General features: G+C 32.3%; 1 protein-coding gene and 1 pseudogene across 1 annotated transcript; one reads left to right on the forward strand and one right to left on the reverse strand.

The window, feature by feature from the left end:
- The first annotated feature begins 7,175 nt into the window (after positions 1–7,175).
- LOC120162901 lies at positions 7,176–11,650 on the forward strand (annotated as a pseudogene).
- A 5,932-nt stretch (positions 11,651–17,582) lies between these two features.
- On the reverse strand, positions 17,583–19,953 carry LOC120162896 (pentatricopeptide repeat-containing protein At3g29230-like). Its single transcript, XM_039172960.1, has one exon. It carries the CDS (start codon positions 19,838–19,840, stop codon positions 17,993–17,995), a length of 1,848 nt encoding a protein of 615 aa, XP_039028891.1. The 5' UTR covers positions 19,841–19,953; the 3' UTR covers positions 17,583–17,992.
- Between the last annotated feature and the right edge of the window lie 5,062 nt (positions 19,954–25,015).

A 25,015-nucleotide genomic window follows, 5' to 3' on the forward strand; every position in this document is an offset into this window, starting at 1 on the left:
TGAAGTTTCAACTTGACATTCTCGCGAAAAGGAGTCAATCTTTCAATGTTATTATTGACTTTCTCGCGAAGGGGAATCAATCTTCTAGTGTTGTCATTCTTGACTTTCTCATGAAGAGAAGTTGATCATTTAGTGATTGTCCTTCTTGACTTTCTCACGAAGAAGATTCAACCTTTTAGTGGTGTTATTCTTGACTTTCTTGAAGAAAGGAGTCAACTTTTCAGTAGTATCATTTCTCAACTTGACTTTCTCGTATAAAGAAGTTAATCTTTCTGTAATGTTGTCTTCAATCCTGACTCTCTTAGGACTTGTGTCCTAAAAAGTTCAATTAAGTCTTCCTAAAGATTGTTCCCCAAAGAACCTTATTCTTGCTTTTCTTAGGCTCGTTTCTCTATAAGTCTCAATTTAGTCTTTTTTGAGATCGTTTCCCTAGAAACCTCAACATTGTCTTCCATAAGACCGTCTCTCTAGAAATTAACTTTGTCTATTTTGGGTCATTTCTGTGAAAGTTCTAATTTTGTTTTCTTAAAGACCTTTTCAATTTTTCAAAAGATTAATGATAAATGAATTGCATCTCTGCATTCATTATTCAGATACGTTGCACTTTCAAGATGAATATTTTATAGGTTTTTCGAGAAAACTAAAGATTTATGACAAGCAAAAGTCATCAACTAATTCAAAGTCCCAAGAAGGGAGAAGTTCAAATGGCACTCAAGTCAAAGCAGATTCCAATATCTGGTGGCTGCGAGAAAATTTCCCACAAGAGAAATGGATTTTCAAAGATTCTCTCAAATTTTGAACCTTCGGGTATGATGTTTTCAATTTCTCAAACGTGAACTAATGATTGGTAATGTTTGATTTTTAGATTTGATATTCTTGAAGATAAGAGAAGCTCGGTTCATTTCTTTCCAAAGAATGATGAAGTGAATCAAATTTCTTTGAAAGATCTGGTTTCCCCTAAAGAGTAGTGGAGCATATTCTCTTTCTTTTATATTTGGTCTTCCTGAAGAGCAGCAAAATAAATCACGTTTGATTCAATCTTCACTGAAGAGCAGCGAAGTGGATCAAAATTTTCTCGAGTCTAATCTCCCCTAAAGAGTAGTGTAGCAGATTCTTCTTCTTTAAGATTTGGTCTTCCTGGAGAGTAGTGAAACAAATCGATTCCGATTCAGTCTTCCCTGAAGAGCAACGAAGTGGATCAAAATTACGTGTCTGATCTCCCCTAAAGAGTAGTGGAGCATATTTGTCTTCTTTCAAATTTGGTATTCCTGAAAAGCAGTGAAGCAAATCAAGTTCGATTAAATTTTCCCTGAAGAGCAGCGAAGTGGATCAAAATATTCTCGAGTATGATCTCCCCTTAAAAATAGTGAAACCGATTCTCTTTCTTTCAGATTTGGTCTTCTGAAGAGCAGCAAAGAAAATCACGTTCGATTCAATCTTCCCTGAAGAGCAGTAAAGTTGATCAAAATTTTCTCGAGTATAATCTCTCCTAAAGAGAAGCAAAGCAAATCAAGTTCGGTTCAATCTTCCCTGAAGAGCAACGAAGTGAATCGGAATTCTCAATTTCTGATTACTCGAAAAAGTGGAACATATTCTTCTTCTTTTAGATTTGGTCTTCCTGAAGAGCAGTGAATCAAATCAAGTTCAGTTCAATCTTCCATGAATAGCAGCGAAGTGAATAAATTTTCAGATTTAGTTACCCAAAAAAGTGGAGCAGATCAAGTCCGACCTACCCTGAAGTTGTAGTGGATTAACCTTTTGAAGTCCTCGTAACCAGGCAAATATGATCATCTTTTAATCTTTGTGTAGATGGTCATTTTGTCCAGGGTTTCATTCGAGTTTCGTTTGGGTTTATATATTATTATTATTATTATTATTATTATTAATTGTATATATATATTATTATTAGTATTAATTTTATGGGGTTAATTCTTACTAAAAAAATGATAGAAATAAACCCTCATATATGCTAATTAATGAAAATTATGTCTTTACAGGTTCATCACTTATGATATTGGGTAAGCCAAGCGAGAATATGTTCAGATTTAGAGGGAATAAATCGTTCGATTGAGATGGAGGCGAAAGTCAAGAGAAGACCAATTAGGGAAAATGACGCTGCGATCAGACAAAATTAGGTCATTATTTGTCTTTGCTACATTCTTGTGTTCACAACAACGAGCAAAGAGGGATAGCTGTAATACCCTAATTTTGTCCGGACGATTTAAATCCATTGGAGGTAGTTATGTGTCAATTTAAAGACGTTCACACATGGTCGTCAAATTAGTTCGAGTGACTTGCCTGGGTGAAAAGAATTTTAGGCTTTGAGAAATGTCGAACATTTATTTGGGTTTGGTAACCATACGTTTTTATGATTGAATTTTAAAGTCGAAACATGGGATACCCAAATTAAGTGCCATATTCAAATATCCATTTACATTCCATTATACAAAATACGACTGAAATTAAATTCTCATACCCATTAAACAAAGCCCATCATCCCAAGCGTAAGCTACAATTTAACCCAAATAGTGGAAGCCCAAAATTGGAAACAGCCCTTGTGCAAAGTGTTGTGTGAGAAATCCCAGTTGATTTGTTGTCAAGTGCCTGCAACAACGATGGCCATTCGATCATATGGAATCCAATGGATGAGGCAAGAAGAACTATTTTGATGAGTAGGGTTTTTAAAACCCTGTTATGTTTACGCAACTGGTTTTTGGGCCGTTAGATCTAGCTCCGAAATCTAATGGCACAGATCACTCTTAAACGCACCAAAGCAGTACGTGGGATTCATGAGAAATGTTCAAACTTCTCGATCATTCATATCACGAACCTAGATTATCTCACTGTCGTCGATTCTTCTAGGTCATCGACCACGTCCGCAACACCGAGGTCACTCACTCGCACCTCACCTTCGTATGTGTCTCCGATAGTGGTCCCAAAATGACCTGCGAAGAGCATTCTGCCAGAGACGAGGAAATCCTTATACAAGACAGAGTCATTGCCTTAAATTTTTTAAGATAACACGCATATAATGACAAGAGAAGAGAATCACATTTTTTGGGGGAAAAGGGAGGCCTTTTGCAATCTGGTTATGATAAAACCCACAAAAATGAATGTAACAGGGGTCTTCCCCATTCTTTTTTTTATTAAGAGAAAACAGATCATCTCCCACCATTGGAAGCTACACAAAGATTTTCCCCCTCATTTTAAACAAGCAATACAAACAAACTATCTCACTTTTTTTTTAAAAATAAAACAGAGAGCACGAGAGAAGTAACAGAAATTTCAGATACTTTTCGCAAGGTTCTAATCATATTTTCTTCAGTAGTGTTTTTTTCTTTTACTTGTTTGAATCTCACTGTTTTCAAAGCAAATTAGGAGGAGAGAGGTAGAACGTTACCTGAGCCATAAGAGTCTTTTCATCGGAGAGTGTTTGCTGGAGTAGAGGTCATTAGGGGACGGGTTCTCCTAGCGTTTTGGGGCCATGCATGGTGTTCATAAGGTTTGGTTTGGAGTGTTACGGTTAAACAATTAGGGGTTAAAGCCTTCGAGTGGTTCCAGCATCGAGAGTGCCAGTCAGAAAGTGTAAAACTAACGTCGATTTACAGCCGTGAGCAGTTGTAGTGAGCCCCAGGGTTTCAAATAGCGTTTGCAGCCGCGTTTTCGTTGTATCGCGTTTGCAGGCATAGCGGATGCTATTGCAGTCACTGCGGATGTCGCGGTCGTAATTTTTTTTTTAAATTTCACACAACTTATCCTAAAACATAATAATTATAATTATAATTATAAGAAAACATTTTTAATGAATTTTAGAATGCTTCAATTTCAATAAAATTTGAAATTTGTGTATACATAAAGTTTTTTTTAAATAATGTATTATTGAATTTGAATTACTATTTAATTACATTAGTTTAACATGATAATAAAATGTAATGAATTATGAAAAATGAATGTTGAAATGTTGAATGGAATTCGAATAAACTTAAATAACAAAAAATAACTAAATTAAATAGAATTAAAATGAAAGTATAAAATTTAAATTGTAGAAATTTAGATTACTGAAATTAGGACTAAATTAAAAAAAACTAAAGTTTACATTCTAAAGTTAGGATTAAATTATAAATTTTAAAAGGTGAGAGGATGACAAAGTAATATATCCTTGAAAATATATTTTATAATTTATTAAAAAAACAATGAAGTGGGAGTGGGACGGCCCACTTTATATTTTCCTTGAATTGAAAATCAGTTCATCTCTTTCCATTAAAAAAAAGAAAGAAAATTCAAAAGCTTTGCCTTTATCCTCTCCAACTCCCGTCTCCCAAACTCTCAAAAACTCCTTCGAGCGTAGATCATATTCAACGATGGTGGTCAACGTGCGATGATAAACACATGTAATTAAAGAAAAAATATCTATTCTCTTCTAAACTTAGATCTAGATCTAGGGATTGTTTACCTTTGTATTTTTGGGTGAAATTTCATTTTTTTAAGTTTTTTTCCGGTAACAGTAGAATAAGGTTATTAGAGTATCGTTATCGGCGTTATACGTCGTTATCCGTTAAATTACGGGCACGACGGACCGCTATCGATGTAAATCCGTTATCCACCGTAAAAATCGTCGATATCGGTTTCTGACGGTAGCGTAACCACAAAATAACGGCCGCGTTTGTGTTCCGCTATTTGAAACCCTGGTGAGCCCTTAAGGCCTCGTTTGAAGAAATGGGGATAAGGAAAAGTAATGGGGTCGGTTTGGTCTAGTTTCTACCTCTGTGGCCGTCGCGAGTGTTACTAGGTAGGATTCGGGCTTCATCGAAGCATGTTCGTCGTGGTTATGTTTAGCTTTGAAGGAGGCGGCCGGGATAGGGGGTTTGAGGGAGATAGAAGAGATTTAGGGAAGAAGAGAAAAAATGAGTGGGTTTAGGTTTTTATTTAGTTCGTTCGATGACTATCGTCGGACGATCGGAGCAGTGGCGTTGGGAGGTAGTCGTTGAAGTCCACGACTGCGTGAGATGAATGTTGAAAAGCAAAAGATAGGGGAAGAAAGGAGCAAAGCGACTGAGAGTCTTAGTTTAGGTTTAGCTTGAGATTAGTTTAAAATAAGGTTTTTATATTAAATGATTAGGTTTAATTTCTTTAAGATCCCTGTAAGTTCGCCTTGTATTTATGCTTTAGTCACTAATCTTATGTTTTTTTATTATTTTATTTCAGGTTTTTATGTCCTGATTAAGTAGTTTTACCGTTTATTATTTGTTGGTTAACTATGTAGACTCCTTTTTTGGAATAATTAGGTTTTATTCCTCCTAGTTTTAGCATGAATTTACACTTAGGTCACTGTCATAATTTCGATCTTGCATGCTTAATTTCCTTTCACTTTCAATATAGTCACTATGCTAGAATTTGCTAAATTCATTAAAATTTGGTCCTAGAACTTTGATTTTAAATTTAATCTTTAGATTTAGGTTTCAAATATTTTAGTCCTAATCTAGATTACTTTATACTTTAGATTTAGTCCTTACATTTAGATTTCTTTTAATGAAGTCCCTTGTTAGGCAATGACATTCTTTAATTAGTTGTATATATTTGCTTTGCATGTTGATATGTTTACATATGTATGAGTATGTGAATGATTAATTCAATAATCACATGTCATTGTTGCATAATATGTATGATACTCCCATAAGCATAACCTAACTCGATCCAAATAATTTGATTAAGGGTAATACCTTTTCGTTTTAAAATTGACGTGAGGTGATTGTCTTAACTTATGAGAAAGCTATTTCTGACAATTTTAAAACGAAGATGTATCCCGTTAAGTGAAACCCTAAAATTTGAACGCACCTAAAAATTAGGAATGAGAGAACAATAAATGTTCGTCTATTTAAATTCTTCGAGAAAAGATCGTTAGAACTTATCTAAGGTTCAATCTCGACATCTTTAAATAATCGAATGTTCTTCTTCTTTCTAAAAGGATTTGTAATTTGTAATTTTAATTTGTTTAATTTCGTGCATGTGAATATTGAAATGAATCATACTATTTCTTTATTTCGATTATAGTAGGAATTGATTGTCTCAAGGTACTAGAGGTCGTTTCTTCTCGATCAGAAATTATTAAATATTACTTGTTTTCGTTCTAACATTCACGAATGTTGTTTTAAGGGATCATAAGTTGAATTAAGTTCGAATTTGTAAATTTTATTGCAAAGACAATTAATTAATCGACTAGGTATCGATTTAGGGCCCTGTGGGGATCCTAATCCTTCCCTACTCGTAACCGACTCCCGAACTCAATTTTTTGGTATGCAGACCGTAAATTTGTTGTTTTAATTAAAATTGATATTTTTATTAAAATGACAAATATTTTTGGGTGTCCAATCACACCCTAATCAAATATTGGTGGTGACTCATCGAACCTTATTTTATTTAAAGGGAATCCCAAATTTTTAGAAATAAGAGATTTTTTAAAATCACATTACTTTTAATTAAAAATTAATCAAAAGATAATTAAAATGTTTTTTTTAATCTGAAAAAATCGTTTCGACAGTATGTACATCTCTCAATATCTTAATACCTAAAAATAAACACATAATTACACCGATGTAAGTATATTTTTATATTTTCACATATAAAAATAATATTAATGAGTTATCTTCAAATACTTTTTATATTTTTATTATTGTTTAAGTTAATATGTTTCAAATATCATAATATTAATAGTATAAATATAATTTAAATGTTATGTTTTTAATTTACAACATATGTCTAAAATGAACATTTTATATTTTTAAAATATTTTTTTACAACAATTTTCAAAAGTGATGTGAAATCAGCCCTAAATCAATCACTTACGTTTGACCAGTGAATTGTATTAATTTTAGAAATAATTCCATTTAAAACTAAAAAATTATTAAAACATAATTACACCAAATTTTTTTCTTAAAAAAATTAATTACAATAATTTTAAAAATATTAATCACTTTTAGAAGGCAATTATTCCTCCTACTTATAACGTGAGAGTGCATATTATGGATTTATTATTGATCCGAGAGTATTTTCTCGTCTTTCTTTTTCAGCTTTTATTTTTTGAGAATAATTTAAAACTTTTTACTCGACTCAATCAAGCTTATCTCTACTCAGTTCTAGATGCATATACTGACTTTACTAATAGACAGAAAATAACACGCGGCAAACTCTCAAGACGCACTACAACTTTTGCAGAATATTTTCTCGTCTTTCTTTTTCCGCTCTCATTTTCCAAGAAAATCACAAGAAAAATAAAGAAAAAACACCCCCTAAAATCATGCAAACAAGTCAGATCCAAAATCCCAATCCTCTCTATGACATAATCATCTTAGGGGCCTCAGGATTTACCGGCAAATATGTAGTAAAAGAGGCTTTGAAGTTTCTCAATACCCCATCTTCTCCTCTTAAAACTTTGGCACTAGCTGGTCGTAGCCATGAAAAGCTTACTAAAACTCTTCAATGGGCAGCTCACCCTAGTTCTCCTCCTCCTGATGTTAGTATTATCATTGCTGATACTACTGACCCAGCTTCGCTTTTGAGTCTTTGTAATAAAACAAAGCTCTTGCTTAACTGTGTTGGGCCTTATAGGATCCATGGTGAGCCTGTTGTTGCTGCTTGCGCCTCTTCTGGGTACCCTTTTCTCCTTTTTGAATCTTTTAAATATTCTTGTTTCTGTATTTGGAATTTTTGTTTTTCTTGTTAAATGTTGGAAATCTGGGTTTCTTTAAGCTTACTTGAGCGATAACATGCTATACAAGTATGAAATTGGTACTTGTTTGTGGGGATTTATTGTTGATAATAATAAGATTGTGGTGGAAATTAATGAATCACGATGGTAAAAAACTTGAATAGGATCTTGATGTTTGTGGGAATATAGTAAATTGGGTGATGTCTGCATTGGTCCCTCCTGTTTTCAAAGTGAATCCGGCAATGGCTTTCACTTATTTAGGTCGGATAGCGGATAATATTTCATCCGAATTAGATCATTAAAACTGTGATATGTATCCGATAAAAAAAATTGGATATCTAATTTTTTGGATGTATGAATTTTCAGATCAGATATCTAGATCTGAACATGAAATTTAATTTGTACAAAAAAATTAGATTTAAATTTTATGTTTTGGACTTTATGCATTATCTTTATATATATATATATTCACACGCAATACATAATTAAATATCTTACTTTTTTAGGGTAAAGTATATAAATTGACGCTCGACTACATGGTGTTGCTTTGTTGAGTTCTCTGACTATTAAAAGTTATAAAATGATCACCCAAATATTCATATGTTTCAAACTCGTCATTTTCCGTTAAAAATTTGACTACTGTATGAACTGAGGATTAACCTGTTGACTGAGATATAATAAAATCTAATCGCAGAACCGTTTGAGTTGTATTTTGTGGATTGATTATGCATTTAAATTATTTCGTCGAGCTAATGTTTGAAATATTTTGCCGTCGAACTAGTGCTTGAAAGCAATGACGGTGCTAGTAGACATTATTAAAATATGATTTTATCATATCTTAATCAACATATTAACGTTCAGCTCAAAAGGTCATCAATTTTTTAACGAAAAATGATGACTTTGGAACGTATGAATAGTCGGATGATCATTTTGTAACTTTTAATAGTCGGTGATTAAACAAAACATCGCCCTATAATCGAGAGACTATTTTATAACTTTTAATAGTCGGAGGATCATTTGCATACTTTACCTATCTTTTATTGAGCTAGGGCCTTAGTGGGTTAGTGTGTTACTCCCATATTGGGCTAAAGGCTATCTAATCTCTAAAGACTCAACTTTTTTTTCGGATTTCAGATAATCCGAAATTGGAATTTAGTCTATTCATATCTGATTTGGTTATCCGTTTTTTCCCTCATATGTTTTATCTGTTTTTGGATCGGATTAAATCGATTGGATCGCTTTTTTTTACACTCCTACATTTAGGGGCAGATAGAATAGGACAAACCCTAAATCAGAGATTAATGTTCTCCTAGACGCACTCAAACCAACGTCTCGTAGATGTTATAATAACAACTATGCTAACCGAGTTAATATTCAATTGGCATATATCATCATTTATCTTGTCACAATCATTATTCATTTACTCTTAATATTTAATTGGTTTGTCATAAATACAAGTAATACTAGCTTTCCTAACTTTAACTAGTGCTATTGAAAATCAGATTTTTTTTTCTAATCCTTTTGTCTGGCCTTTGGTTATTCTATCTTAATATTCAAATTCACAACTTTCAGTGGAACCATTTGTCTTATAACTGGCCAATCAATTGCCAATATTCACCTCTGTGGACGAGTCTCTTGCAAGTTAGATGTAATCTTGTTTATGTATTTAAATATTTGTGCCTTGTTCTTGAATGTTGATTATGCATAAAGTGGTGAATTTTGGTTTTTTTTTTATGGGATTTGATTTTAAAGTAAAAAGTTTTATTTAGTTTAAGCTTTCATTTCATTTACAGCCAAGGCATTTGATCACATCATTAACTTGTCTGACAATTAATCTTGCTAATTTCTTACTTTGTGGTGAATCTCTATGTAATTCAAGTTGTTTACACTGTTAGGTGTGATTATTTGGATATAACCGGGGAGTCTGAGTTTATGGAAAAAATGGAGGCCAAATACCATGAAAAGGCTGTGGAGACGGGTTCCTTGATTGTTTCAGCATGTGGATTTGATTCAATTCCTGCTGAAATGGGGTTATGTTCAATACTAGGCAGTGGGTGGCTCCTGCTGTGCCGAACCATGTTACTGCATATGTAAGCTTGGAGTCTGATAAAAAAATTGTTGGGAACTTTGCGACATATGAGTCCGCAGTTTTGGCTGCGGCAAACATGCATGAGTTGCAGGAGTTGAGGCGTTCCCGACCCAGGAAACCGACGCTGGTGGTAAGCGATTTTTCGACATTTCTGTTTGTAGTTGATATCCTAGCGTGTCATGGTTTGTTTAAGACATTTAAGTTGTTGCAGGATGGGAGTGGCCATTGTGATTGTTCTAGATATATAAGTATTCAATGATGCTCTTGCTTGTTTGGGTACGATGCCGTATCTTCCATGCGTCTTCCACTGAAGACGCCGGATGATCCTAACGTCTTCCCAAAGCACTATAGAGACCACCTTACTTGAAAAAAATAAAATCTACAAAACCCCTTACACAGAAATTCATTTTTTTCATCATCCTACTTGAGCAAATTTGCCTTACAGAAGTCATGATTGGTGGTAATAAAACTAGGACTAGCTAGCTGCAAGCGTTAATGATGGTGATAATTGACCTAGAGCTAGGTGGCTGCCGTAATATATGAGACTGTACTGACACAAATATAGGCAATATATGCTATATTTGATTTCATCAATCTTTCTGGCTTTGCATGTTTAATATATGAACTTAGTTTGCAGGTATAGCTCATGGAATCTCTTTGATGATATGATGCTTTGGAAACCATACTTGTTTGAATCTCTCCTGAAATGCAACGAGAGCTGTAACTTTGGAATATTTTTTTTGATTAAGAAAACGAAAAAATGTTTCTTTTCCAGACAAACTGATTCTTATATTTTGAACCATGCGATTCCCCGGTTAAATCTTGCTTATTCAATGTCTAGAATTTTGAATCATGATGATTCTTGCAATGTCTTGTAACAGTTATTTACTTGTATGGTTTTTTGTTTATTCAGTGTTGAAAATTTCGAATTATGATGATTCTTACAATGTCTTGTAACAATTGTTTACTTGTATGGTTTCAGATTCCTGGTCCACCTCCCCCGGAAGGACCAATTATAGAATACCAGGAGAAAATTGGTCTTAGGGCTGTAAAGCTACCCTCGGCTGATGCTATTGTTGTTCAAAGGACTCTTGTTACTCTGATGGAGAACCCCTGTGGTCTCCCTGGGATTAATGAGAGTCCTGAACATACTGAAAAGAGAGAGGCCTACTGGTTATCTGTCAAGCCAGCTCATTTCGGAGTGAAAATAGCATCTAAATCCCTTTTAGGCATCTATCGGATCATCGGAGTTGGGATTTTCATTGGACTCTTGAGTAGAATTTCATTTGGGAGGTGGCTTCTGTTGAAGTTTCCCTCTTTTCAGCTTCGGCTGGTTCCGAAAGACCGGTCCATCGGAGGAGGAGCTAAGAAGCTCATCATTTAAGATGTGGTTTGTTGGACATGGTTTCAGTGACAGCACCCTGGCTTCAGAAGGAAACTCGAAACCTGACATGCAAATCATAACCAGAGTAATGGGACCTGAGATTGGCTATGTCACAACTCCCATAAGTCTAATTCAATGTGCTCTCATAGTTTTGAGCCAACGCGAGAACTTACCGAAGGGTGGAATTTATACTCCCGGCATCGTCTTTGGTCCAGATCTCCAAGAACGGCTGCAAGAGAACGGAGTTTCATTCGATCTCGTTTCGAAGACCGCTCTCCGTGCCCCTACTGCTGCTTAAAACTGTGGTAAGCCTTTTGCATAAGAATAATGTACTGTTTTTTTCTTTTTCTGTTTGGAACATTAACTTAGTTTTGAATCAGTTTCTTCTTGATGAATAAATTACATACAACAATGTACTGATGAAAGTTGGTTTTCCCAACAAATCCGAATCCCTTTATCAAACCTTTCTACATTAGCAGGACCAATTACATTTGAACTACAAGCTGCAATTGTCCAATAACCAGCCCTAGTTTCTTCATTCAATTGCTCTCTCTCCCATCAAAGAACCTCAAATCCCCTGCCCCGCCCGCCCCTAGCGGTCTAAATAAATAGAACGTTAAGTGAATTATTTTAAACCGTTTGTATAATGCTCGTTTATTAAGTTAAATAAACGAGTATAAATAAATTTTTTATCTTTATTTAATAAAGAACAAACACAAATAGAGGTGTGTTTGGTTCGTTTATGTTCATGAACAAGTTCGTTTATAAGCTTGGTTATGAACTTGTTTATCAACTCATTTATTTATGTTCATGTACAAGCTTATTTATAAGCTCATTTATTAGGTTCATTTTCTTTTATTTCTTTATACTTTAAATAAGAGAAAATAACTTGAGTGACCGAAAATATTTTATAATATATGATTTTAACCAATTTTTTTTGGGTTTGCAAAAATAATCAACGAATTCACAATACAATTTTCGAATTCGTAACAAGAATTTACATTTCGTAACACGAATTTGTAAATTCGTAACTCAGTTTTCAAATTCGCAACTCGAATTCACTAATTCGCAATTCAATTTTGAATTCGTAACTTGAATATGGATTTCACAACTTGAAAGTTGAATTCACAACTCGAAACTCAAATTCGCAATTCGAAATTCAAATTTGCAACTCGAAAATCGAATTCGTAACTCAAATTTCGAATTGCACCTCGTTATTTTTGAGTTGTGATTTTCATGATGCGAAATGTAAATTCTTGTTGTGAATTCGAAAACTATGTTGCGAATTTAGCTTTTGTGTTACGAATTCGAAATCGAGTTGTAAATTCGTTGGTTATTTTTGCAAACCAAAAAAGTTGGTTAAAATATATTATAAGGTATTTTTGATCACTCAAGTTATTTTCTCTTTAAATAATGGTGAATGTAGTGACAAACTTGAACACAAGGTGAAATTTGGAGTTTAAACTGTGAGTCTTAAGGAGTTTAAGTACTAGTTGTATAATTTTATCATTTTTCTTTATCCTACAAATAAAAAGATAAAAACAAAATCGAACTTGTTCGAGTGCATTTACATGTTTGTGAACATATAATTGAACATGTTCGCAAACATATAAGTGAACATGTTTACTAACAATAAATAAACGAATACGAATATCTTTAAAAATAAATAAACGAATACGAATTAAACATGAATATCTTTAAAAATAAATAAATGAACACAAATACATTCTTATTTGTTCAAGTTTAGTTCGTGTCCCACTTTCTTTCGTCCTATAATATATTTGTCTCCTCGAGTTTGATGCCTCGAGTTCCGATGGGTAGATAACTCTTTTCGGACTCATGAACTGTAATAGATGGAGGATGATTCACCACTATATCAGGATTTGTCTATGATGAAGTTTACACTGTATAATTGGATTCTATCTTATAAGAGTAATTATTTATTTATTAAATCCAATCAAATCAACCCATCACTCATTATATATAGATTTATTTAAAATATGAAATAATCAAATGCATATAAAACCATTTTTTACTTTCTTAATTCGGTAATAAAAAAAAATATGAGATATTTATTCGAATTAAAATAACCCATACATTTTCAAAATCAAGTTTTAATAAAATTGATCGAATACTTTTAATATAAAAATTTATTTAATTTATTATAAAAATAAGAATTGATCGAAGAAATCAAATTCGATTAATTTGGTCAATTGAATTTAAATATAACATTTTGGAGCATTACTACTCACGTACCTATTAGAGAGTTCACTCTATTACAAAGGTCAAATAAAATGAATATTTAAGATGTATTATGATTTACAATGTAACATGTTTTGAATCCTAATGATATGGTATACATGATGTAATATGCTATGAATGTTCTCATATTGATGATATGATAGGCATATTTCTGAGATGACGTGCATTGTGAAGAGATGTTATGATAATTAATAGATGTCATAAAATTTTAGGTAAAGTACATAAATGGTCCTTGACTACATACGTTATTTTGTCGAGTTTTTCGACTACTAAAAGTTATAAAATGATCCTCAATTATAGAGTATTTGTTTATTGAGTCACTCGACAAATAAAAATTATAAAATGAACACCTGACTATTTATATGTTCTAAACTCGTCAATTTTCGTTAAAAAATTGATGACAATCTGAGTTAGATGTTAACCCGTTGACTGAGATATGATAATCGTTTGAGATTTTAAGATCACATTGACAAGTTTGGAATATATGAATAGTCGGATGACAATTTTATAACTTTTAATAGTAAGAGGACTCAACAAAGCATTATCTTATAGTTAAGAGATCATTTTATAAATTTTAATAATCGATACTCAATAAAATAACACCTTATAATTAAGGGATCATTTATGTTCTTTATCTAAAATTTTATTCACTAAAGCACGATTACTTTATGATTAGATAATATTATGTAATAGAAAATTTACGTGCATTTATGTTTCATTCTTCGTCATTTGTATTATATAAGGGTGTTCAAATCAAGTACCCGAGTTTTTGGGTACCTGAGTAGTTTGGTTTCTCTTCTGTGTCTCGATCGGGATGTTACGGGTATCTGGTAATCAGGTAATTGATTTTGTAGATACTCGTAATTCGGGTATCCAAATATCTGATTTTTTTATCATTTTTAAATTATTAATTTTAAAAAAACATATATAAATTTAAATGTTTAAATTAAATACTCCAAAATCCAAACATACAATTTAAAAATTTGAAATACAAAATTTAATAATCCATAATATAAATAAAACATAAAAGTTCATAGCTAACTATATGAGTAGATATAATCAACTTGATACTTTCATTTGCCATTCTTATTTCCTATAAGCAATTCTTTTATTAGATGTAAATAAACAATAAATTTTCAACAACCAATATCTTACCAAGATGCAAAACGACAACATAACTAAATTTTCATCATAACAAATATCAGGTAAAACTTTTATCAATGAAATATAACTAAAATTTAATAGCTTACCAAAATTTGGGACTTATGGCTATGGGCATTGCTCTTCATACGTAACATTAACTTCATTTGTTTCATCAATGATAATTGTTAGTTGTTTTGAAGTTAAATCTTACATTTCTATATTAAGTATTTAAAGTATGCAATCGTTTCAATGTAGTACATATGTTTTAAAATATAAATATTTAAATATCTAAACATGAAATTGAAAACTAACATTCTTCCATATTCTCCAATTCTAGCAAACTCTCATCTACTGTCAATTTGGGTGAGTGTTAGTTTAATTTAATATATATATATATAACTGGATACTCGGGTAATCAGGTACCCAAAAAATCCAATTTTGTGACCAGGGACTGACCTAATAAATGTCGGGCTGGGTACCCAACCCGGTCAGGTAATTTATTTTAGAAAATTACCTAATTTTTTTAAGTTCAGGTCGGGAGGTTCGACGGACCGAGTCAATCGATTGTGTATTTTTGAACACCCTGATATTATATGCACCATTTAACGCAAAGTTTAATGTGTGATTTATTTCTCACACATAGATACATATATTTCTTTAATTTCTCTTTTTTGACAACAAAATTTTTAAGTTGTTTAGTTTAATCCCTTAATTTTGTTTGACTAATTTTTTCAATTTTTTTCATTTTAGATTTATTTTTGACTAAATTTGAACTACATGCTCTCCTACCACTATAGAAAAACCATGTAATTTTAATTCCTATTTTAAAAACAAACATACTCTCTCTGCAATTTAATCGCTTAACTTTATATTTTATTCAATTTGATCTTTTGACTATATTTTTTTATAAATTATTTCTTTCCATCATTTCCTTGACTATTTTATATTCTTATCAATAGTTTATCCTCAAAATACTTTTTTTGAAAAATAATATTATAAATATGTTTTGTAATTTTAAATTATATTTGATTTATTAAATAACATTACAATGTGAAAAAATTATAAATAAACATACATGATTAGATAAAGTTGATAAATTAAAAAAAAGTCATACTATAATATTATAAATAATTACAATTAAATTAAAAAAAAGCTCGAACAACTTGACTCGAAAGAATTTTAAATAAAGTTTAAATGATAAAATAAGATTTGTCAACTCAACTAACTATTTTTTTAATTCAACTCGATAGAATACTAACCCCAAATTATTTCACTTTTAAATAAAAATTCTAAAAATCTAAATAGAATAAATTAAGTGATTTCCTAATAACTTCAATAATACGTTTAATAGGGTAAACTACACAATTAATCACTAATCTTTGCTCTCTCTCTTATTTCACTCAGTATACTTTAATGTTTTTTTCAATTTAATCACTCAACTTTTGTTTTACTCCTATTTTGGTCACTCTATGATGACATGGATTATTTTATAAATATTTTTCATGTGATGTGACATAATTTATTAATATTTTAATATCGAGTAAGATTATAATAAAAATAAATAAATTAAAAACTCAAATTATACCCTTAAATTTAAACCAAAGCCCTAAACCTCTAAATCATACCTAAACCATATATCAAACCCTAAATCCCAATTACAACCCACCCCACCCTCAGCCTCACCCTTCTACCGGTGGACGATGGCTCATCAACGACAATTCGGTTCGTCACCTTTTCCAGTTTCTACTGGAGCCTTTCAATGCTCTCCACCATAGCCTTTTATGATCGCGTTTTAGTCTGTATTTGCTGAACATACACATGACTTGATCAGGACATCACCTTCTTGCACTGGATGGGAATCAGAGTTGTGATTTTAGTATTGGCCATTCTGGTAGCAGGCTTCATTGAAGTGAAGCGTAAAGATGCAACTCATGCACTGGATAAGAATAGCTGAGGAATTCATGTCAACTGGGCACTTGGAATTTATTGCTACCGTATTATTTTGGACAACAATTTCAATTGAAAATTATGCGAGCACGTTGTTAGTTTCTTTATACACAGATTTAGTGCTGGAGTTGATGGATCAAATTGGCTTCCAAATAACAACTTGAACAATGGGCGATGAGACACCGTCCACTAGCGGGAGGGTGAGGGTGAATTGTAATTTGGAATGTAGGGTTTGGTATATGGTTTAGGTATGATTTAGGATTTGGGGTTTAAATTTAAAGGTATAATTTGGGTTTTAAATTTATTTATTTGTAATATTATCTTATGTGGCATTAAAATATTAATAGATTATACCACGTCATATGAAAATATTTATAAAATAATCCATATCTTTATAGAGTGACCAAAATAGGAGCAAAACAAAAGTTGAGTGATTAAATTGAAAAAAAATTAAAAGTACACTGAGTGAAATAAGAGAGAGTAAAGTTGAGTGATGAATAGTATATTTTACCCTGTTTAAAAATGTAAGAAAATAAAGGATCTTTTAAAAAATTATTCTCATTTTTCGCTCTGTTCTTAAGTGTGATATCTTCGACTCGAATATATTTGTCAAAGCAGATTTGAAGTATTACAATTTTTCATTTTTTAAGTATTCGTTTAACACTCGTATCCAACACATTCATTACATCAGTAAAGGGCATAAGTTTTCAAAAATATGAACAAACTTTTTTAAAAAAGACAATCCATTCGAATCTATGTAACGGAACTCATCTAGTGACCTCGGTGGTTAAAGGGAGTGTTGTTCTCCCTACATGTCCTTGGTTCAAGCAAACAAGAAAAAGAATTGCAGGTCTGCAGCACATATACACTGCACTGCACCTGCGGTAGCAAGATATGGTTGCATCAAATTTTCAGGTAGAGAGGAGAGGAAGAAGACGATAGTTTCTTTTGATCAATCGTCCAACCATAAAAACAAACACTCCCCGAGATACATATTTGCCTTACCTTACTCATGGAGTGAACTATAATCTTGTAAAAGGTCTGCTACTTAGAGAACTGCACAAAGAATATAGATGTGTCTGAAACTGTTTAATAACATGGGAACAGTAACAGGATAAGTTGTATCGAGAAGAACATCGATTATCAACTAAAATGTTTCATCTGATTTGAACAAATATGTAACACATTGGTATTAGAGTAAGTTTACAAATATAATTGCATACAAAATAAATAATGCTCCATACTCCACCCATGCACCCCTGGTTTCACATTTGGCCAGTGTCAATCTCCTCTATCCTAGTTAAACTTGCAACTAAGGTAGTAGAGAAGAAATTGACACTTTTTCGAAATACATGCTTTTGCAGAAGGGATCCTACCAATTGGACTGTTAAGCTGATCGAAAATCGCAACTAAACAATATTGCAATAGTGCCTCTATCTAAATCACGACCACCTATTGACTTCTACGGTTCTACCGGTAAGGCAGTATCTTCGGGATGTACAGCTCGCTTAAGTTCCTGACCCAATCTGTCAAGTATTTGATATATTCTATCAAATTTAGGGTGTGACCTATCAAATACAGTGAACTCATGGACTTCGTTGTCTATTTCAATAGAACTTGCTCCTGAAGGTTTTTGAACCCCTATGCTCCTCATTTGAAGCCTTACACTTGCTGCGCTGTCCCAATCTCCCGCTGCAGCAAAAATATTCGCTACCATGGAATAATTTCCTGGATCAGAGGGATCCAACTCAAGAAGGTGATCAAGCACCTTCTCTGTGAGTTCCGTAGCATCATGCAATCGGCATGCCCCCAAAAGAGTACCCCATATAATGGCATTTGGCTCAAAAGGCATGGTATGCATAAGTCTAAATGCTTCCTTCAAGCGCCCTCCTCGGCCTAAAAGGTCAATCATGCAACCATAATGCTCAATTTGAGGAACAATCCCATAATCTTTCTCCATTGCGTAGAAGTATTCTACACCCTCATCGATAAAGCCTGCATGGGTACAAGCACACAACACACCTACGAAAGTAACTCTATCTGGCTGAAATCCTTGCATCTTCATTCTAGAGAAAACATGAAGTGCTTCTCTGCCACGACCGTGCATAGCAAATCCATGCAGCATTGCATTCCATGAAACTACATCTCTTTTTGCCATTCCATTAAAGACACTCCGCGCCTTGTCTAGACTGCCACACTTTGCGTACATATCAACTAATGCATTAGACACAGTAATGCTACATCTAAAGTTAAGCCTCTCTATTGAATCGTGCACTTTTATACCCACTTTTAATAAACCAGACTCCGCACAAGCAGCCAATATACTAATAACGGATCCATCGTCCAACCTCAATCCATGTCGCTCCATTTGATCATACAAGTCAATAGCCTCTTTCGCCAACCCCTTTTCTGCATATCCGGATATAATAATAGTCCAAGGAACCAATGTCTTGAGCGGCATCTTATCAAATAAAACTCTAGCCATGTCCATATCCCCTGCCTTGCTATAACCCATAACCATAGTTGACCAAGACACCACATTCCTCTGAGGCATCTTTTGAAACAATTCAAAAGCTTCCTCCATTATTCCCGCTTTAACAAATCCATCCAAGATTGTATTCCAACTAACTATATCTCTCTCGGGCATTTCATCGAACAACTTCCTAGCTTCCCTCAACTGCCTAACTTTCAACAACCCTGCCATCATAGAATTCCATGAAACAACATCTCTATCTTCCATTACCGAAAATAACTTCCAAGCTGCTTTAACACCCAATTCTCCAAACTTCGAATAACTATCAATAAGAGCATTGGGTACAAAAATATCACCCAAAAAACCATTCTTTTCAATCTGGGTATGTATCATTTGCAGCAATTTCAAACTATTACAAGCCTTCAACAGAAAAGGGTAAGTGAAATTATCAGCCAAAATCCCGTTCCATAGCATTTCAAAGTAGAAAGAAAAAGCCTGGGTTGGCTGTGAGTTCTGCACACAGGCTCTAATCAAAGTGTTGTACAAATGAACATTGGGGTCTTGAATTTGGTTAAAAACGTTAAGAGCCAAGGCCAATTGGCGGCATAGAGAGAAAGCTGAGATCAACTTGGGAGCAATATAAAGGTCTTGGTGAAGATTTTGTTTGATAATTTGGGCTTGAAGCTGTTTAACATGGCTTAAATTGTTGCATTTATGGAGGTCCTGGAGTTTTTGTTCAAAAAGTCTTCTTGTAGAGGACCATGAGGGGGATTTAAGAGGTATTGACATGGGGTTTCGAAAGGGTTTAGAGATGGGAAGATGGTGGGAGTTTTGCATGAATATGGGGCTTCGCTCTGGAGACTTTGCTGTAATTCTTTCTCTCTTTTTTTCTTTTTCAAAGGGATTTTGTTAAGCTGAAGCTATCCATGTTTTCCTCTGGCAAAGATTCTTTCTTTGCCTTAGTTAAATCTCAGTTGGATATATTCATTTGGGCTTGGCTTCATAAATTTATGGCCTGCCTTCCATCTCCTGTCCATTTAGGGTTTTTTTATTGTTACTCTCTTGGTTATAAAGTTTCGTCTTGATTAATTTAAAAAGATCTGTTTTATATACATGATTTTATTATGATGGGCGAGTCTCCCAACAGTAATTTTTTACATATATAAAAATTTAAAATCGAGATATTTCTTAAGTGATATTAAATTGTTTATCACTTGAACCAACACTTGTTATCAATATTTCAAGACGTACATAAATAATTTTTTTCTTGATAATGTGAATAAAAGCATAGAACAAAAGTTTTCTCTTAAATAGTCCAATATCGTTATAATATAATTTTTTTAATAATTTATAATGCATATACATCCTATCGTAAACACTCATTTTCGTTCAAAGTTAAATTTAAATTTCATTTTTCTTTATTTTCCTTTGTTATGTTATTACTATTATTTTATAAGTATTATTACTTTACTGATACTATTGTTATATATTATGAATTATTGTTACTTATTCTACGTATTATGTTATTTACTATTATTTTAATTACTAATTATTATATATTATTAGCATTATTTATTATTTAATAGTCGTATAATTTTATAGTGGTCAAACATACACCAATGCTAATTTCTTTTATTGATCATTGCTAGGGGTGTAAAAAACTGACCCGACCTGTAAAACTGACTGAAACCGACTCGAGTTAAAACCGTTTTTTACCTGTGCTGATGATTTGAAACCAACTTGAGTCGGAACTGGTGTTGACCTGAACCCGAGTTGGACCTGGAAATTATAGATATGAACTCGATCTGCATCCGACCTGAGAACGACTTGAACCCGAATTGAATAGACCCGAACCCAAACTGCATCCGACTGATATGAACCCGAACCCAAGATTGACATACTAAATAACTGGTATTACCCGACCTGTTTTCAACCTATGAATCTGTCATGTAATTGACTCAACCTGTAAATGATCCGACATGTTGTTAAAGTGATATGATATTATCCTGATTTATAAGTAAAGTTACAATTAATATAATTATGTTATTTTCAATTTATAATAAACTTATGATAATTAAATTATTATGATAATTAAATTAATATGATTACTCTTTGAAATTTTATCATAAATTATTATGATAATCAAATTAATATAATTACTTTTTTGAAATTTAATTTTATATTAATTATAATTTGTATATTATAAATTTGATTTTTATGTTAATTCCAATTCATAAATTTCTTACTATTTCTTATATTATAAATTTTATTTAAAATCACTAAATTAAATTTAAATATTATCTTATTAAACTTGATTTTATTAAATTATATTAACAAAGTTAAAATATTCATAAATCTAATTTACTTTTAATGTGAAAATTGAATAATAATTTAAGTAAACTTAACTTGATATTTTAAAATCAAAATATATTAATTGAAATAGACTTATTATATATTAAAAACTTGAATAACATTACAAATATTAATTAAATATTTATAAATGAATGTAATTTCATTACACTTAAAAACACTAAAAACACAATAAAATCAACTAAACAAAATAAATGTATGTTGAAATAAATGCTCTCATATCTTATAGCTAATGTTTACAAGGCTAAAAAGCCTAACTATACTACTAGAAATGTCATCATCGAGCATATACCTAATTGCTGCCAACATATTTAATTATGGGCAACTTTCTAGTTTTAAAAGCCAAAATTCCACCAACATAATTAAACATGAGTAACTATTTAGATAAAAATTTATAAGGTTCTAAAATTGATTTAAGTCAGACCAACAACAATAATTTACAAGGCATCAGTGAGTAATAGACAGCAGCAATCGACAAGCATCAATGTACCAATTCAGCAAGCATTGTTGCATCGATTCAACAAGCATCCTATATTAAGAAAACATACAATCAGTGGTAAAGCCAAAGGGAATTCGATGGACAATAGTGCCAAACATTTCCGACTTTACCAAACACGTACAAATATCAAGTAGAAGCAAGCAATGTCAAACATAAGCAAACAATATAAAACAGAAGCAAGCAGAATCAAGCAGAATCAAGCACCAAGTATTGCATCTTGTAAGGTAGTAAGGCACTCTACAAAAGAGAAGACATATTAATAAACAATTTGAATTTTTATTAAATAAACATTATAAATATAAAATATTATTAGGTTACCTTAAAAGGGAATAAAGAAGACAAAATCTCCTATTCAAATCTCCAATTCAAATTATTTTAGAGACATTTAAACACCCTAAAATTAAAATAAAATAATTAATAAATAAATTGAAATATTAATGACATTAACATAAAAAAACAATTTGGATTACCTTTACAACGAAGACTCGTTAACCACAGAAAGGTATTCTTCGTCCTTATCATCTGACTCAAAACCATACAACCAATTACGGTTGTTACAAAAATCTCAACATTTTAGGTAAGAGTTTAGCTCTTAATTTGTTCAAAATTCGACCTCCCATACTAAAGGAGGATTCAGATGCAACTGAAGTAATTAGAATAGCCAATATATCTCTCGCCATACGAGAAAGTACCAAATATGAAATACTTTGATTTTTCTAATAATACAAAATATCAAATTCAGTTTCTCCAGTATGAGGGACAAGAGGCAAACTGATGTAAGAATCAACATCAGATCGTCCACTCCTTGATGCAGCTAAATTGGCATCGAAAGTCTAAAAAAATAAAAGACAAAGATTAGTAAATGAAAACAAGAAATAAATAAAATAAATTCAACTTAAAATTATAATTACTAACCTGAAATAAATCTGATTTTCAAAAAGCTCGAGGCCGATTGGAGCTTGACTCACTTATGCCCAAGGATGTGTTACTTTGGACAGAAGAAGAAGAGGAAGAATCACAAGATGCATTTTTTGAATAAAATACATATAAGTCAAGAAACTCATTATAAATGAGAATTACCCTCCTTTGAACCTCATCCTCAACATGAATAACATTGTACAACTCTTTCAGAAGTTTTAATTTATATCGAGGATCAAGTAAAACAACAAAAGACAGAATCATTGAATGATCATACCAATATTTCTCAAATAGTTCAAGCATGGGTCTAGCCATTGTAGAAATACCTTCACATGGATCATTATGAGCATCACACAGATCATTATGAGCATCACACAATAGTTTTTCAATTGAAACAACATTAGCCAAATACAAGTTAGAAGTGGGATATTTAGAACCAGAGAACAGAGTAGTAATTTCATAAAAAGGCTCAAGAAAATCACATATTGTTTGAACAATTTCCTACTCTTTATCAATAATGAAATCTAACTCATTTTCCCTATTAACAAACAAATTAATTTCTAATCTAGCCTCAAGTGCCCTATGAACCATCAAGTAAGTAGAATTCCATCGAGTAGGAACATCCAATACTAACTTACCAGAGAAAGAAGTATCACAGTCTTTAACAACTAATTTAATTGCACAAAGTCAAGAATCAGAAGAATCAATAAACTTAACAATTTCACGCAATTTATTAACAGAAGAATCAATTATATTCAAACCTTTTTGAACTATCAAGTTCAAAACGTAGGCAACATATCTTATATGGAAGTACTTACCATTGCATGGAAGAGGAGAAATGACATTCAAATCATCTTTCAGTCTTCTGGCCATTTTATCATTTGCAGAAGCATTATCAAGTGTAATGGTAAATGCTTTTTTTTAAGACCCCAACTCACATATCATCTTTTTAACAAACTTAAATATTTACTCCCCATCATGAGGAGGGGAAAACGACGAAAATTAAGAATTTTAGACTGAAGTTTCCAGTTATTATCAACATAATGACCAGTAAGAGCAAAATAAGAACATGAAGTACAGGCAGACCAACCATCACATGTAAAAAAAACACGACTTGAAACAGTATGCAATGAATCAAGTAGCAATTTCTTATGCTTTTCATGCTCCAACATACAATACTTAGTAACAGTATACCTAGATATATCCTTAATAGAAGAATTAAGGTAATGATGTAAATCCCTAAGTTTTTCATGCTCAACAATACTATATGCATAACCATGACACAGAATAGCCTCAACAAACAATTCACAGTATTTTTTTTTGATCAAAAAAAGCTACACTAACAGGATTTTCAGCAAGAAAATCTTTATATGCTTGGCATTTCTTAGTATGCCTTTTAGGGTTAGAAGTACCAATATAAGAATCAGCTTTATACCTTTCAACTTTGCAATACTTACACTCGGCATAAACAAAATGTTGAGTTAATCGATCGATGGAATTGGCCAAGAGGGGGGTGAATTGGCAATTAAGATTTTGGTGGAAGCTTTTACAGAAAATTGAAAAGATTTACACATTAATTTAGAGTGGTTCGACTTTCTCAACCAAAGTCTACGTCCACTACCTTAGCTATCCACACTAAGGATTTTCCAACAAATTCACTAATTTGTTCTTTCTTTTGAGGCCAAAGAGATAACCTTACAACACCCTCAAGAATATACCCCAATTCTTGAGAACACTCTTTCTAAAAAAGAAGATTACAAATTTGCAAACTTATAAGGTAGATTGTTTGCACAATTCTAGAACAGAGAAAAGAACACTAAAAAAATGAATACAATTAAGTACAAGTAGTGTTCTTGAAATAAAAAAGAATATTGAATGAAAAATAGGCTTGAAATGCTCAAACTTGAGGTTTGATGCTTTCTCTTTGATTCTCTCTTGATTCATGTTTCTTGTGTTTTCTTGTTTTTGATCAATGACTTCTAAGCTTGTTTAAATACACCTTCAAATGATTCTGAACGTTGAGGATGATTAGTGGAGTCAATAGAGTCTTTTAAGTGTGAAAACAATTAATAAAATCAGTTGGGAGAGTCAGTGCATCGATGCATACCCAAGGTGCAACAGTGCATCAAGTGTAAAATTTAAATATTTTGACCGTTGGACACTTAGTGCATCGGTGCACTAAAAGTGCATCGATGCATGAAATGCATTCGATGTTTCAAAATAGC

Source organism: Hibiscus syriacus, unplaced genomic scaffold (assembly GCF_006381635.1).
Source record: "Hibiscus syriacus cultivar Baekdansim isolate YM2019G1 unplaced genomic scaffold, ASM638163v2 tig00111409_pilon, whole genome shotgun sequence".
Classification (NCBI taxonomy): Eukaryota; Viridiplantae; Streptophyta; class Magnoliopsida; order Malvales; family Malvaceae; genus Hibiscus; species Hibiscus syriacus.